This window comes from Sceloporus occidentalis, unplaced genomic scaffold (assembly GCF_023333645.1).
Source record: "Sceloporus occidentalis isolate IW3139 unplaced genomic scaffold, rSceOcc1.0.p SCAF_1, whole genome shotgun sequence".
Classification (NCBI taxonomy): Eukaryota; Metazoa; Chordata; class Lepidosauria; order Squamata; family Phrynosomatidae; genus Sceloporus; species Sceloporus occidentalis.
The window spans coordinates 88,898,814-88,915,301 of NW_028316981.1; the positions used below are offsets into that span (position 1 = coordinate 88,898,814).

Below are 16,488 nucleotides of genomic sequence, written 5' to 3' on the forward strand. Positions count from 1 at the left end.
ACCGGGCTGGGGCCGGTCCCAAGGCCTCGCCAGGCCGCATCCGGCCCGCGGGCTGCTGGTTGCCTACCCCTGTGTTAGTGAGATGTCTGCATGTTGTTTCAGTCCTTAGTAAAGATGTTACGATGGGGAGGATATTTTTTTAGCCAGCCTGATGTTAAAGATATAAGGCCAGGCTAGGATATATTCTTTTCCTGGCCTTGTCTTATCCCTTTACCTCACCAGGAGAAGACTATATATAATTATATATATATTCTGCTCTAATACCTTTTAAAATGTCCCAGTTTCTCTCTCCTCCTCCCACTCTTCCCTTGACTTACAGTTACTGCAAACTGAGATTAAAATGCAACAATAGCCAGTATTGGTTTGAGTGTTGGCCTGTTGTCCAAAACACACTGCAGAAATCATCCAGTTGGAGAGCCCTTGGCCTGCCCTGGCTCAGGGCTAAGTATAGTAGTGGGAATAGTCGTTGGTTGTGGCCCCAGGGCTGTCTGAGAGAGAAAGCTCGCTATGTCTCCCAACACTAGAGTCCCCAGAACTGGCTAGCCTTGCTCAGTCCAGAGGCAGCAGCCCTGATTGGGCAGCTGGAGTGGCTGCTCTCTTCCTCTTGAAAGTCAGGGAGGGAGGGAGGGAGCTTTCGGGGGAGCCCCTTTTCGGAGACTTACGGCGGCGGCGGAGGGGGGCTGCTCTGGACTCGGCATGAAGGGCTCCTGCTGCTGCTTCTCCTGCTGCTTCTTGGCGGGGTCTCTTTTCCTTGGAGGGAGCCCTCCTCTGCTGAGCTCCAGGCATGGGCTGCAAGGGGAGCAAAATGGGCTGCTGGGAAGCCAGGAGGAAGGTAAAGGAAGAGGGCTCCAGGGATCATGGAGGGGACACTGGTTGGGGATTCTTTGGGGGGAACTCTCTGGAGACTTCCAGACTAAGGCTGCATCCACACTGGAGACATAACTCGGTTTGGCACCGCTTTAACTCTTTGTCTGGCTCAAGGCTATGGAATTCTGGGAGTTGGAGTTTGTTGTGGGCCCAGAATTCCAAAGCCTTGAGCCAGACAAAGAGTTAAAGCGGTGCCAAACCGAGTTATGTCTCCAGTGTGGATGCAGCCAAAGAACTTTCTTTCAAACTCCGTTGATCAGAAAGTTGAGCCCAGATGTCCTCCTTTCCCAGGACATGTCCTCCATGTCCCCCTTCTGTCCAGGAGGAATGACAAAAGGTCCCAAATCACCCTCTCCTTCCCGACCCAGAGGGACCAGGCGTCCTCCTTTTCCAGGACATGTCCTCCACCCCAGCTTTCCGCTGGAGGGATGTCTCAATGTCCTCCATTTTGAGCAGGACTCAGCAGCTTGGGTTTCCATTCGTCTGAGTGTTTGGAGCTTCTCTTTGGGCACGTCCTCTGTTTTGTCCTCTCAACTGCTGTCTAGTCAAGTTCGACTTAAGGCAACCCCAGGAATGAGAGGCCCCCAAGGCCCCTTGCCACCAGCAGCCCTCTTGCAGACTCCGGACCATTGGAGGCTCGCCATCTGGAATGCGGGTCGCCTCTTTTCCTCCTGCCTGGCAGGACAGTCTTGTCACATCTTCTCATGAGATGGCCAAAGTATGACAGTCTCCGTTTAGTCATTTGCGTGTCTAGGCAGAGTTTAGGCTCAGTTTGCTCTTGGACCTATGAATTTGTGGTTTTGGTTGTCCAGGCTATCCACAGAACTCTTCTCCAGCATCACATTGATTCTCTTCCTATCAGTAGTTAGTTAGTTTAAAACAGTAGTTAGTTACTTTAAAACAGAGCTGCAGGCAAATATCTGCATGCAGCCATCCTGTGGTACAGAACACACCTAAGGGCTGGGGCCACATTGCCCCCAGCTATAAAAGTGCCCCAAGCCGTTAGAATGCAAAAAGAATGCAGCTATTCCTCTCTATACTACAATGTAATATAGCTTAGATGTTAGGCAAGTCACACTCTCTCAGCCTCAGAGGGTGGCAATGGCAAACCCCCTCTGAAGAAACTTGCCAAGGAAACCCTATAATAGGTTCACCTTAGGGTTGCCATAAGTCAAAAAATGATTTGAAGGCACGCAAGACTGAGGTTATTCAAAAGAAAGAAAGAAAAGGAGTTAATGATAAGTCATTCAGTGGCCTCACTCCAACCCTCACTCCAACTGCTAGTCACAACCAGAATAGCTCTAGTGAATCAATGACTGGATTACAAACTAACACTTTTGTACATCCATCAATTCAATGGATGTGCCTTCGAGTCATTTTTGACTTAGGTTGCTATAACATGGTTTTGTTTTTTTGTTTTTTGGCAAAATTTGTCCAGAGGAGGCTTGCCATTGCCTTCCCCTGAGGTTGAGAGAGTGTGACGTACCCAATGGCCATCCAATGTGTTTCATGGCCAAGCTGGGATTCAAACCCTTGTCTCCTGGGTCATAATCCATCAATCAAACCACTACGCCACGCAGGCTCTCAGTGGATGTACCGTACTGTAATTGAAAATAACAAATTGATTTAGACCATTAGCTGTTGGAGTTTATAGTTAAGCTCTCCTAGTTAGTACATAAAACTGAGGAAAATTTCCTGTCTATTCCGTGTTTATGCTTGATTGGATATTTGGATTGCTAACACAGTACCAGGAGATAGTAGTTATCGTAGATCAAGTGCTTGGGAGCTGAGAGGCATGTTCCTTTCTATATGCCTCTTTAAATGAGGTCTGTTTGGCTCTGTCATGTGCTGCATTCCTTAAAGCAAAACTGTACGTGTGGTGTTCAAAAGGATCTGTGTGCAATTCTTAAAAGGTCTGGCTGGAAAGTGCAACATAGTATATCTTTCACTGGACCCAAGCACAAAAAAAGACAGTGAAATAAAAATTTAGTTTGGTATCTCTAGCTGATTATAATACTGAAGTTAAGAAAGATGCTCCAGCAATCTTCAATTGAAATAGTGCTTAGTCAAAGTTACCTCTTTGGACTACATCTCCCAGGAACCCTCAGCCAGTGTGACCATAAGAGATTCTGGATGTTGCAGTCCAAAAAGAAGCAATTCTTCAAAGCTCCAGATCAGGCAAACAGCAAGTGAGGGGTGTGTGAGACCAACATTATTTTGAGGATAGAATGGGCTTGAACAGTTTCAGCTCCTAGTAATCTGGAGAGTAGAGGAAGTACTCTAACCTTTTATAGAAGTATGTTTTGTCATTTCCAGCTGTGTGTTGTAAAGTTCATTTGGGAGACAAAACAGGCAGCTACCTAGAACATCGAGTACGTGAATCATCTTACTGTAAATCTGGTGTTGTAGTTACTTCTTCATTCCTATAAACACAGCCTATAACTTTTGAATTTCAGGGATAGGGAAGAAACTTTGATTATTTGATGGCAAAAGGGACTGAGAATTATTTTTAATCTTTTTAAAATATAAGTAATCTCATAAAAATTTTTGACATTGGCAATTTCCTGTAAGCACACTAACCCTCCATAGATTGTCTTAAATGTTTAAAAGGATGCTCAGAAACTGGCATAATTTGGTGGATGCTCAGTCCTCTTGAGTGTTAAAATATTCTTCTGCAAGTGTAAAATGTGTTAGACAACTGAGACTGTAATCCTGTTATTTAGTTTCCTGGGAGTAAGCCTCACTGAAAGCAATGTGACTTACTTTTGAGAGAGCCAGCCTGGGGTAGTGGTTTGGGTGTTGGACGAGGATCCTGTAGACAAGGGTTCAAATCCCTGCTTGGCCATGGAAACCCAATTTGGCCAAGTCACAGTCTCTCATCCTCAAAGGAAGGCAATGGCAAAATCTCCTCTGAACAAATCTTGTCAATTAAACTCCATGATAGGTTCACCTTTGCATTGCCATCTGGAAACAACTTGAAGGCAAACAACAGCAGGAATAAAACCATGCCATCACTCTGTTTAGTTAAAGAGCTTTGGACAACAAAACAGATTGAAAATATCTGCACATCTTTTGCATTCAGCTGTCAGATTATCTCCAGCTAAACATAGTATAAATATAAACATAGTGGTTAAGATGCCAGTTCTGACAATGGGAAGATTAGAAGGTTGGCAGTTCGAGGCCCGAGTGCTGCATGATGGGTTGAGCTCCTGTCACAAGCCCCAGCTTCTACCAGCCTGGCAGTTTGAAAGCATGCAAATGCAATTAGATAAATAGGTACCACTTCAGTGGGAAGATAACAGCATTTGGCTTTTTGGCCTAGTAATGGAGATGAGCACCGCCCTCTACAGTCAGTTACGACTAGACATTCCTGTTGAGGGACTAACTTTACCTTTAAACATAGTATGCCAAGAGCAGCTTACATAACAAAACAAAATGAATCCTTTTAATTGACCCCTCTATGGCATTGTCAGTCATGACTGCTTCTGCTCCCTAAACTTGGAAGTTGTGCTAAAACCAAAGGGTTTTGTGATATGCAGTTGTTAATTCCAAAAAAGATGGATACATCAGGTTTAAAACCCTGATCACAAAATGACTGGTATGAACGAAAGACTAGTGGAGAAAGTATGTTTTGCATATGCTCCAAGGTGCCATGGCTTTTATATGGTGCACCTATTTTCCAGGTTCAAGGCTGGTGAGTTCTGGCTCATTTTAAGTGTTCCTAAAATAACAATGGACAACTCTGCAAAAATTAATATATCCACAAGTAAACATTCACAGACATTCACTGTCTGCAAACATTCCTTTCCTGACACACATTTGTTCCCATTTATCCAGAGGAAAAAAATATCTGAAAAAGACAAACACATTATTCTGTGTGCATGGATTCTATAGGAAGGGTTATTATAGAACATCTGTGATTCTTCCCCCTCTTTTTTTTTCCAGTGTGCACCTGTCTCTGCTCAATAAATATGCTTAACTGTACTGGAAAGTACATTAATCTCTTCCATGCAACGTCAAAACAGTCTCATATCTGCCCTGCCAGAGTTTTGAGAGCAACTTTCACTTTTTTTTGGCAGTATGCAAGAAGTCCATTATTTGGGAAATAACTTAACTCTTTACTTTCCTGTTTCTCATAAATAACTAAAGTTACTACTTTCCTTTAAGAATTCCCATTGGACTATGGCAGAAAATATATTTTCCTCCCCCTCCACTGCATTGTCACTTCAAGTCCCATAACAGAACAAGAGCCAACACTTGAATCCCATGATATTTCTCTTATGCCACTTAGTGAAGCATCACCTGCATGAAGAATAAAAATAACAGTAATTCAGGAGAAATAGTGAACTTGCTGCAGAAATAGTGAACAATATTAATGTAGTTATCCCTTCATTACTGGAAGATAACTTCAGGCAACTAGATGTTTTTAAAAAGTTACTTCCAAGCTCTGAAACATACAATTTTAAATATTCCTTCTGCATGAGGTACCAAACAGATTTTTCCATAGCTGTTGTTGTTACGTGCTTTCAAGTCAACTCTGATTTATGGCCACTCTGCTCTATATTTATCCAGAGGAAATTTGCCATTGCCTTCCTTTGAGGCTGAGAGTGTGTGATTTGCCTGAGGTGATCCAGTGGGTTTAAATGGCCAAGTGGGGAATTGGACCCTGGTCTCCAGAGTCACAGCCCAACACCTGAACTACTAAACCATGCCAGCTAATTCCCTTTTCATATTCATTGCAGTTCGAGTTTCTGTCCTGATAAATGACATAAAACTTTGTTGTTTGTAGTTTGAAGCAAGCAACATTCGGTACTTCTTTGCAATTCATTTAAGAGAGTATGATTTATTCCTGCAGTATCCTTGGGTTTTCAGAATGCAGGTCTGTGATGTTTTTCATCCAAGTGGACCACATTCAGGAGGAAAGCCATATGGACACATTCTATTTTGCTAGAGCCATGATCTCTCACATTCATAGCCAGGATGTATATTTCCTCTTCAAAAGAATCTCTGGACTCTTGCATCTTCCTTGCTTGAGGAATCCTATTTGGGAAGAAAAGTGGGATATAAATCCAATAAATAAATAGTTAAGCAGTATTTTAGACATTATCTGTCTGTGAAACAGAAGTGTATCTGTTTACAAGGTAGTTATTATGGCTGCTGCCCAGGTGTAAGCAGAAGTGAGGTAGTTTTAACCTGATACTGTGCTACAAGTTATATCCAGGTGGTATCAAGACAGAAGAATCAGTAAATAAGATGAAAAGAAAGTGAGAGGAGAGAAAATTCCAAGAGAAAAGCCACAATATTGCATTGAAAGCACTGACAGGTTTGTGGTTATACTGCTCTACTCACCCCATTAGGCCAACAACTGAATATTAATTTAACACACTTTGAATGTGCTGCTTTCTACACATAGTAGTTCATATTTACTGCTTACTAAAACTGTTATTACAGTCAGCTCTTCTTATACACGGATTCAAGCATCCATGGTTTGAAAATGTTAAAAAAGTATAAATTTCAAATATTAAACCTTGATTTTCCAATTTTTATAAGGAACACCAATTTGCTATGTCATTATATTTAATGAGACTTGAGCATACATGGATTTTGTTATACACAGGGGGTCTTGGAACCAAACCCCAGCATATAACAAGGGTCCACTGTACCTCCAACAAACTCAGTTGTTAGATAGGAAAATGCCAACTGTCAGTTAAATGAATATCTATTAAATGTATATTATTATTGTTGTTGTTATTGGTATTGTTATTATTGTTGTTGTTATTATTATTTGCATCCCACTTCCCCCCAAAACTGGGATTCAGAGTGGCTTACCGTTTAAAAGAACAGTACAATTAAAAACAAAAGAGATACATTGAAATATAATTAAATTATTACAATATTAAAACAGATCACTCCTTAAAAGAATAAAATACAGTTTTAAAAGATGAAAGTGTTTAATCAGTACACTTTAAAACAATACAACACTCCAGCCCTTTAAAGTTCTCTAAAGATTTTGTTTTAAAAGCCTGTTTGAAAAAGGTTTTAGCCTACTGACGGAAGGACAACAAGGAGGAGGCCATTCTGTCCTCCCTGGGAAGGGAGTAGCAGAGTGTAGGGGAGCCACCAAGAAGGCCCCCTCTCTCGTGTCCCCACCAACCAGCCATGACTATTCTCATTGTCATGCTTTTCCTCAAGTTTATCACTTCACACTTATTGCTTTCTATTATGCCTTACTGCTTTATATATATTTCTCAATAAGGCTTAAAAATGCACATACATTTATATTCTGATGCTTTCTACAAGGAGATCAGGCACATACAGAACCATCCATTTGCCCACCCCATAGCAGCCCCCTTGAGGAGCATCAGTGAAAATTGGCATACATGTGGCCAGGCAACATTCAGAGTTGGTCAATGGAGTGTGATCAAGCAACAACAGAGAAAATTATTAATCAGGAACAACACACAAAACCACTATTTTAGCAGGGAAATGTTGGAATTTATGCACTGAATTTAGGTAGGAAACACTGGGAGGAGCGGGGGGGGGGGGGAGAGAACAAGACTCTTCCTCTCTTTTCAGTTAATGGAGTGCAAACAAGTTTTGCATTTTGAACTCAGTTTGCAACAGTTCCAAGAAGCTGAGAACAAAGAGGGCGGACAGAAAAAGAAACAGGGATATTTTAAAGGCAGCTGAAAAAGTGGGACAGCAGAGGAATAAGTGGGATTGTCTCAATTACAGGGTATGAGTTGAGAGAGTTTGCCCAAGATGGTTATCATGACTGAGCATGTGAAATCACCTGTGGTTTCAGCTCTTTCTCTACCATCTAACACTGCACCTGCATCCACTGGACAAGAAGAATGTTCTGTGAATACCTTGATAATCAGACATCAGGTTGAAAGAACGTGGTGGCTTCCAAGCCAATAAACTGAAGGAAAGCACAATGAAGTGAAGATGTATAATTATACGACACAGATGAACTGAAAGTAAGTAGGAGTATTTAGGACCTCTATTTAAAAACCAAGTAAACAAGGATTAAACAAACCTTAGCACATTCTAGCAATATTGCTTAATTCATTGTCAGGATGATTAAAGAGTTGCAAAGGGGTAGCTTTTTCTGCATGTTTATGGCCTGCTTGTGGGTGGAACCATGGAATGGCTCATGAATCATTTATTGTAAGGTATGTGTTATTCTGAGTTAATTATTGAAAAATTCCAGTATTTGAACTTGTTCATATGACCTGCAATGAAGCTGAAAGAATTTAGCTTAATAATAATAATAATAATAATAATAATAATAATAATAAACATTATTAAACAACCTTATCTAGAAGATAATAAGAATATCATTTGTTTACAAACAGACTTGGTACCTAGATATTCCTGACTATGGGAATAATCCTCTGGAAACCAGCAATGTTTCCTAGCTGGTCTAAATTTTGCTCTTTCCCTTCACACAGTGTTATCAAATTTGCGAAACAGCAATAAGGGGCAGTCAAAAATCATGCCATGCAGGTCTGACTATCAAGAAGTAGCTATTAACAAGTTTGTGTTCTACCAATACCAGGTGAAGGTATTAATTTCACTTAATTTAGACATGCATTTTCCATAAAATTAATATATTTTTTTCACATCCATGAATTGCACACATTTCTGTCTTTATGAAGGACCCACACTCCTAAAGACTTTTTGGCATCTTGTCAGTCTGTATAAAAGGAAAATCTTTCCAGTTATCAGATAGGGGACATACTTCATAATAAGGGAGACCTGGGACCCTTAATCTCACATGCAAATGATTAGGAAGGGGCGTGTATTTAAAACAGAAAAAAGTGTAAAGCTGGGAACCAATTATTAACTTGACACAAGATCTATCAAGTGATCACCACCAGGAGGTTAGACTGAGAGTGCATCTATACTGCAGAAATAATGTAATTTGACCCCACTTTAAAAGCTGTAGCTCCATTCTATCAGACCCTGGAATTTGTAATTTTACAAGTTCTTTAGTCTTCTCTGCCAAAGAGCACTGGTGGCTCACAAGGCTAAAAAATCCCAAAATTCTGTAGGATGGAGCCAGGGCAGTTAAAGTGGTGTCAAACTGCATTATTTCTACAGTGTAGATGCACCCTGAGGTGGAAAAATTCAGGGCTATACCACTTCAGATTGCCAGTGAATAGTGGGTAATAATTTTGAAAGCTCATCTATATTCAAAAACCATCATTTGGGGAAAAACCAAAGGTCCATCACATATTGCATGATTTGTAAGGACCCCTGGTGGCTCAGTGGTTAATTGCTGGTACTGCAGCCACAACGATGTGAGTTCGATCCAGAGGGCTCCAGGTTGACTCAGCCTTCCATTCTTCCATAGGTCAGTAAAATGAATACCCAGCTTGTTGGGGGCAATTGGCTAACAGATTGTAAACTACTTAGAGAGTGCCTAGTTCATTATGAAGTGGTATAGAAATGTAAATGCTATTGTGATTGCAATTGCTGCACAGAAAAAGCTCTCAGCTTCAGCCTCTGGCATCTCCAGGCAGGACTGGAAAAGATCCCTTTCTGAAACCCTGAAAGACTACTGCTAGTCAGTGTAGAGTGGGGCAGAGAAACTTTACACAGACTTTCAAAAGTCTTATTTGGCTACTCTTTGGTGAAGCAAGATCTTCAGTTGTTTCTGTATTGATTTTTGGTTGACTTCTAGGTGGTGTGGCCTGCCAAGGTGAGGAGAGGGAAGTCGTCCCCACACCTGCTGTAGCTGCCCACTCCTAGTGCAGCTGGATGGCTGAACTGAAATTACATTGGGCCCTTGTTATCCCCTGGGGTTTGGTTCCAGGAGCACCCATGGATACCAAAATCTGTGGATGCTCAAGTCCTATTAAATACAGTGGCATAATAAAATTGTTTCTCCTATATAAAATGGCAAAATCAAGGTTTGCTTTTTAAAATTTATATATATTCTAACTATATTTAAGCTGTGAATACTTGAATCTGTGGATTAAAAATCCATGAATATAGAGGGCCAAGTGTATTTCTGAGAATACAACTTCCAGAATCTCCCAACTAGCATAGTCCAAATAAAGGAACTTTACCAAGCCATAAGCTCTGCCCTCAGATGAAATTTGAACTGCCATGGCCCAGAATTCTGCCACTTGCATGCAGATGGAACAACCTTTGGAGCTGTTACCTGCCTTTCCAACAGCAAATCTTTCTCCTGCCCAGTGCCTATGTGGGGAAATTGGAGAGTGAAAACATACATCAGTGGGCAAAGTGTGGGCTGTGATTCACAACCAGGTAACATTCAACACCTGCTAGAATTCCCTCTTCTAGACAACTATTGAAGCTACAGGAGCCTCTCTAGTATTCACTCTGGCCACCTTAAAGATTGCCTTCTCTAAAGTTACCATTTACGCCTTCTTAGTTATATATCAAAACACCAAGGTGTTGCTTTTCACTCTGGCAAACCTACTTACAAGTTCATAATTGGCTTTTGTGCTTCTTACATATGTATTCAGACTTGGTAACAAACATTCCCTCCCTTTTATTATCTTGGAAAGAAGAAACTATTCATAGGGTGGAGAAGGATTTGATTATGGAATAGTCAACCAGAAGTAATCTGTTCAGGTGCCACTATTCATACTGCATGCCTCAGCTGCTTTGCCTTTTTGAGCGTGTGGGTTTGGGGTAGGCCTCAGCCTTTCCTGTCATCTATTTTTGTTTCCAAGAAGAACAAGTAGATAAGGAAACGACTGTGTTGGTGAAGCATACAAGAAGCCCACAGGGATCTGTAGCAATAAGAATGCTGGCTTGTACTGCCAAGAGGATGCAATGTTACATTATATCAGGGGGTGGAATTCAGTTGCCTGGCACTGGTGAACACAGATTTTTGTTATAGCCTGATCTCTAATGGACAGAAGGGCTTGCCTTCTTGAAAGATCAAGTCTGAGCTCTGTCTTCCTTCCAAATCTGGACTCGGCATATATTACTGGGGAACAACACTGCAGCAAACTGTGTTATGCCAGATGTGAGCAGGATGAACCTGATTAGCAAGATATTTTTAAATATATAAAAAAGAGGTAATACTGGAAAAATCTGGCAACAGAGGGTGTTTCGAAGGGTCCTCTCTTGCATATTGGATCCAGCTGGCCATTAATTAGTTACAGGCATACCTTTCTAATATAGCAGGTTAGGTTCCAGACCATCACTATAAATCAAATATTTCCTTAAAGTGAATCAGAGTTTCACACACACTTGCTAGTGCATATATAAGCCTAAAACATATTTACATTGTCATTTATTAAGTGCCTCTCCATTGACGCCCCCTTGTTGTGGGGGAGAGGCTTGTGCACGCTAATGATGTTGTGAGCTATGCAGGTGGTGATATAATAGCCACCGGCAGGGCTTCTCATGCCAGACAGGTCACAACCGAAGGGTCTGACCAAGAGCGCCAAAGGGCAGGATGGGCTCTAGCCTTATGGCAACCATCCTAGGAGAAGGAAAACTCTAACCCCAAACCCGGGCAGATGGTGCTCGTCTAACCCTGTAAGGTCAACCATCTAAGAGAAGGAAACTCTAATCAAACCTATGACCCAAGGACCTCGCTGCTACCGTCCATGCTTGTCAAGGCCTCAGCAGATGAACCTCTGGTTTAAAGGGTGAGGCCAGTTCTGTGCACGCTGCGCTCCACCAGAAAAATCCATTGCACAGGCTTGAAGGATACATCCAATCTCCGGAAAAGCCCTGTAGCGATAGGCAAGGGACGAAACGGCAGGTGTAAAGATGCACTGGAAGCCGCAGACCCCACCCTGCATGCAGGCGGTTCAGGACTTTGGTCGCTTGAGACTGACTGGGGATGACAGTCTTGTTCGGCAGCATCCTGAATGACCAAGCAGCCTTTTTTAAGGAGAGCACAGCTTGCTCCATATGGAGTGGGGTCTAGAAAAGGTGGCCTAAAGAAAGCTGATCCCTAACAACCCGGTTGGCTAGCCGTGGCCAACGGGCATCTTCTGATGCGGTCAAACAAAGACAAAGAGACAAAGGCACACACCAGCCTCCAAAGGTGCAAATAGACTAACGCTTGCATGCTGGAACGTCAGAACCATGCAAGATTCTGCTGACAGTGGATTTCCTGAGCGCCATTCTGCTCTAATAGCCCATGAACTGTCACGACTTAACATCAACATCGCTGCTCTTAGTGTAGTTCGTCTCCATGAGGAAGGCAGCCTTAAAGAACACGGTGCTGGCTACACACTCTACTGGTCGGACAAACCCAAAACTGAAAAAAACATCTTTCAGGTGTAGGCTTCATGATCAAAACTTCCATTGCCTCCAAACTCGAAACCTTGCCAACAGGACACTCTGATCGCATTATCTTCTTACGCCTCCCACATGTTGTTCTCTTCAGTATATATGCCCCAACTATGCAAGCCGACCCTGCAGAGAAAGACAAATTCTACTCAGACCTACGTCACCTCATACAAAAAGTCCCTGCAGAAGACAAAATCATTATCCTTGGTGACTTCAATGCCAGAGTAGGAAAGAACTTTGAAGCCTGGAAAGGTGTTTTAGGCAAGCATGGTGTTGGAAACTGTAATGATAACGGACGCCTCCTGCTAGAGTTTTGTGCAGAACAGCAGCTGACTATTACAGACACCATCTTTCAGCAGAAAGATAGCCTGAAGACAACCTGGATGCATCCCCGATCCAAACACTGGCACTTCATTGACTATATCCTAGTGCGCCGGAGAAACATTCGCGATGTCCGTCATACCCGAATGAAGCCCAGTGCAGAATGTCAAACAGATCATCGCCTCTTAAGATGCAAACTAAATCTTCATTTTCAGTTGAAACCTAAGAGGGCTGGCATCCTAAAGAGGAGACTCCAAGTCAACAATCTTCAACAAGCTGCTATAAGAGACAACTTCCAGGCAAATTTGCAAACAAAACTTGAAGACCATCCTGTAGACTCTTCTCCTACAGTGCTTTGGCAACAAATCAAAAACAGCATCCTGCAATCTGCGGAAGAAGCCTTAGGGTTCTCCCTCAAGAAAAACCAAGACTGGTTTGATGAAAACAACCAAGAGATCCAGGAGCTGTTGGCAAAGAAGAGAACTGCTCACCAGGCACACCTCGCCCAGCCATCCTGCCATGCCAAAAAAGCAGCCTTTCGCCTCACATGTAGTCAACTCCAACAAAAACTCCGAGACATTCAGAACAAGTGGTGGATGAAATTAGCAGAAAAGACACAACGTTGTGCAGATCTGGGTGACTCCAGAGGATTTTATGAAGCTCTTAAAGCAGTGTTTGGACCTACATATCAGATCCAAAGCTCCCTATACAGTACAGATGGTCAAACACTAATCACAGATAAAGCTTCCATTCTGAACCGATGGGTTGAACATTTCCAAAGCCTCTTTAGTGCCAGCTGAGTAGTCCAAGACTCAGCTATTCAACATATGACACAACAACCAATGAAGAAGGAATTGGATATAGCTCCCAATTTGGAAGAAACCGTTAAGGCCATACAGCAGATGAAAAATGGCAAAGCTGCCAGGATTGATGGAATTCCACCTGAAGCTTGGAAACATGGAGGACATGTACTCCATGCTAAACTCCACGAGCTCCTTGTGAGTTGCTGGGAAAAAGGCAAACTGCCATCAGATCTCCGAGATGCAGTCATCATCACCCTGTACAAGAAAAAAGGAGCAAAATCGGATTGCTCAAACTATTGAAGTATAACACTGCTCTCCATTGCTGGAAAAATCCTTGCAAGGATACTGCTGAACAGATTAGTCCCTGCTATTGCAGAAGAACTTCTCCCTGAAAGCCAATGTGGCTATAGAGCTAATAGGAGCACTACAGACATGGTATTTGCCCTTAGACAACTGCAAGAGAAATATAGAGAGCAGAACAAAGGACTCTATGTAACATTTGTTGATCTCACCAAAGCCTTCGACACTGTGAGTAGAAAAGGTCTGTGGCAGATCCTGGAACGACTAGGATGCCCCCCCCCCCAAATTCCTCAAAATGATCATCCTGCTACATGAAGGCCAGCAAGGTCAAGTCAGATATGGGGATGCTCTCTCGGAGCCCTTTCTAATAACAAACGGTGTGAAACAAGGTTGTGTTCTCGCTCCAACTCTATTTACAATTTTCTTCAGCATGTTGCTCCAAAGGGCTACGGCAGATCTCAAAGAAGAAGACGGCATTTACATACGCTACCATACTGATGGTAGCCTGTTTAACTTAAGCCGCCTAAGGGCCCACACTAACTCTAAACTATCTAGTCCGTGAGCTGCTTTTTGCTGACGATGCTGCCCTCATTGCCCATACGGAAGCAGCTCTGCAGCGCCTAACATCTTGTTTTGCAACAGCTGCAGAGCTCTTTGGACTGGAAGTCAGTCTGAAGAAAACGGCACCTCGGGAAGAACACTACCATCCCCACATCACTGTAGGCACATCTGTGCTTAAGTCCGTCCAGCAGTTCACCTGCCTGGGAAGCATCATCTCCTCAGACTCCAAGATTGATAAAGAGATCGATCACAGACTGGCAAAGGCATATAGTGCATTCGGAAGGCTTCACAAAAGAGTCTGGAGTAACAAACACTTGAGGCAAAGCACAAAAATCAGTGTGTATAGAGCCATTGTACTGTCTATTCTCCTTTATGGGTCTGAAACATGGATCACCTATCACCAACACCTACGACTCCTTGAACGCTTTCATCAGCGCTGTTTATGCACAATTCTAAATATACACTGGACTGACTATGTGACGAATGTTGCTGTCCTTGAGCAAACAGGGATCACCAGCATTGAGGCCATGCTATTGAGGACGCAGCTGCACTGGGCAGGACACGTTTCTAGGATGAAGGACCATCGCCTCCCCAAAATAGTATTCTATGGTGAACTCGCCACGGGTCAGCGTAAGAGGGGCGCCCCAAGGAAGAGATACAAGGACTCCCTGAAACAACATCTCAGGCTTGGCCAAATGGATCACCAACAATGGTCTGCCCTGGCCTCGCATTGGGAGGCATGGAGATGCACTATCCATGATGCTGCAGCCTTTTTCAAAAACTCACGCCGAACGAGTCTCGAAGAGAAACGACAACACAGAAAGAACCACAACCCGGAAACATCACCCAAGGAGACTTTCCGCTGTGCTTTCTGCAACCGGACCTGTTTGTCCCGGATTGGCCTTTTTAGTCACCAACGCGCTTGTACAAAGCGCAGGATGAGTCCTTCCTGAATCTTCATTCGCGAAGCAAAGCCAGAGAGAGAGTATTAAGTGCGCAAAAGTGCTAGGCCTAAAACAAGATGCAAAAGTAAAAATAAACAATGAAAAAATTGCCAGAATATGACACTGAGATGTGAATGCTGGAAACAAAATGAACATGAATAACAAAATGACACTATACTGGATAACTGAGAAGCACTGTATTAAGTGAAGTGCGCTAAAGTTAAGCTCCATAAAGTAAGGTACACCTGAGCATTTATATCCTGCCTTGTTTCCAATGAGCTCATATTGGCTTAGTTCTCTTCCTCCCTATTTTATCTTCACATCTCTTCTGTGAGGAAGGTTATGATGAGAGAGATTGACTGGTGTAACGTTGCCCAGTGAGTTCTTTCTGTGCTTTGACTGCTTCTTGCTTTCAACAGATCTGATGGAATAGTCTAAAAATTAATTTTTAATTGGAACTGTGGGGTTGATTACTGATACCCAAAGAATATAAAGAAGTATAACTTTGAGGGGCAGGGGGTTGGATTGGATAAAAGGGTTTGGAAAACAGCAGCTCAAGTTGGAAGATTTTATGTACCAGTAAACATTTGTCCAGCTCAGGCGTACTTGTGTAGCACCTGCTGCAACTGTATATGAAACTGATTACATCACAATATTTTATACAGCTGTAATGAAACAGTCCTTTGAGCTTTATGAGTTAGAACGAGGAAAATTATCCTTCAACTAATCTCTGTGAGCTGATGCATACATAACATTAATTTGCCAAATACCCATGAAGAAGTATGCATCAACAATGTTCTATCTAGACATGTACCTCTGTCAATTTTGGCTTCTCTCTGTTTCCTTAATTTTTCCAGTTTAAATTCATTGCATCCCATTTCAACATCAGACTGCAAAAAAAGTTACTTTCACTACACAAAAATTGTAATTAATTAAACAAATAATTCAACTAAAGTTTTGTGTATATTAGACATTTTTTGATGTCCAATTTGCCTAAGAACCAGCATGGTGCAGTAGTTTGAGTTTTGGACTATGACTCTAGAGACCAGGGTTTGAATTCCTTCAGCCATGGAACACTGTGTGTGACCCAGTTACACTCCCACAGCCTCAGAGGAAGGCAAAGGTGAACCTCCTCTGAACAAATCATACTAAGAAAACCCCATAATAGGTTTTCCCTAGGGTTACCATAAATTAGAAACAACTTGAAGGCACACAACAACAATGCGTAATATACACATTTTTGCATAGAGTTTTCAAAGAAGTAGCTGTGTTAGTCACTTGCAGCATAAAAAGGAGGAAGGGGAGGGGAAAAAATATAGGAGCACCTATATTTATTTTTGCATGAGCTTTCATTAATATAAAACCACTTCTTTGAATATTTACAGAGAGTTTTGCATAGT

The 16,488-nt window shown here is 42.3% G+C and overlaps 1 protein-coding gene across 1 annotated transcript in view; it reads left to right on the forward strand.

Annotated features, from left to right (window-relative positions):
* The first annotated feature begins 683 nt into the window (after positions 1 to 683).
* CCDC69 (coiled-coil domain containing 69) overlaps positions 684 to 16,488 on the forward strand; it is a 57,498-nt gene continuing 41,693 nt past the window's right edge. The window contains exon 1 of the mRNA XM_089528302.1: positions 684 to 832. Within this exon, the coding sequence (XP_089384428.1) occupies positions 785 to 832 (48 nt within the window). The 5' untranslated portion in view covers positions 684 to 784. The remainder of the gene's footprint in view (positions 833 to 16,488) is intronic.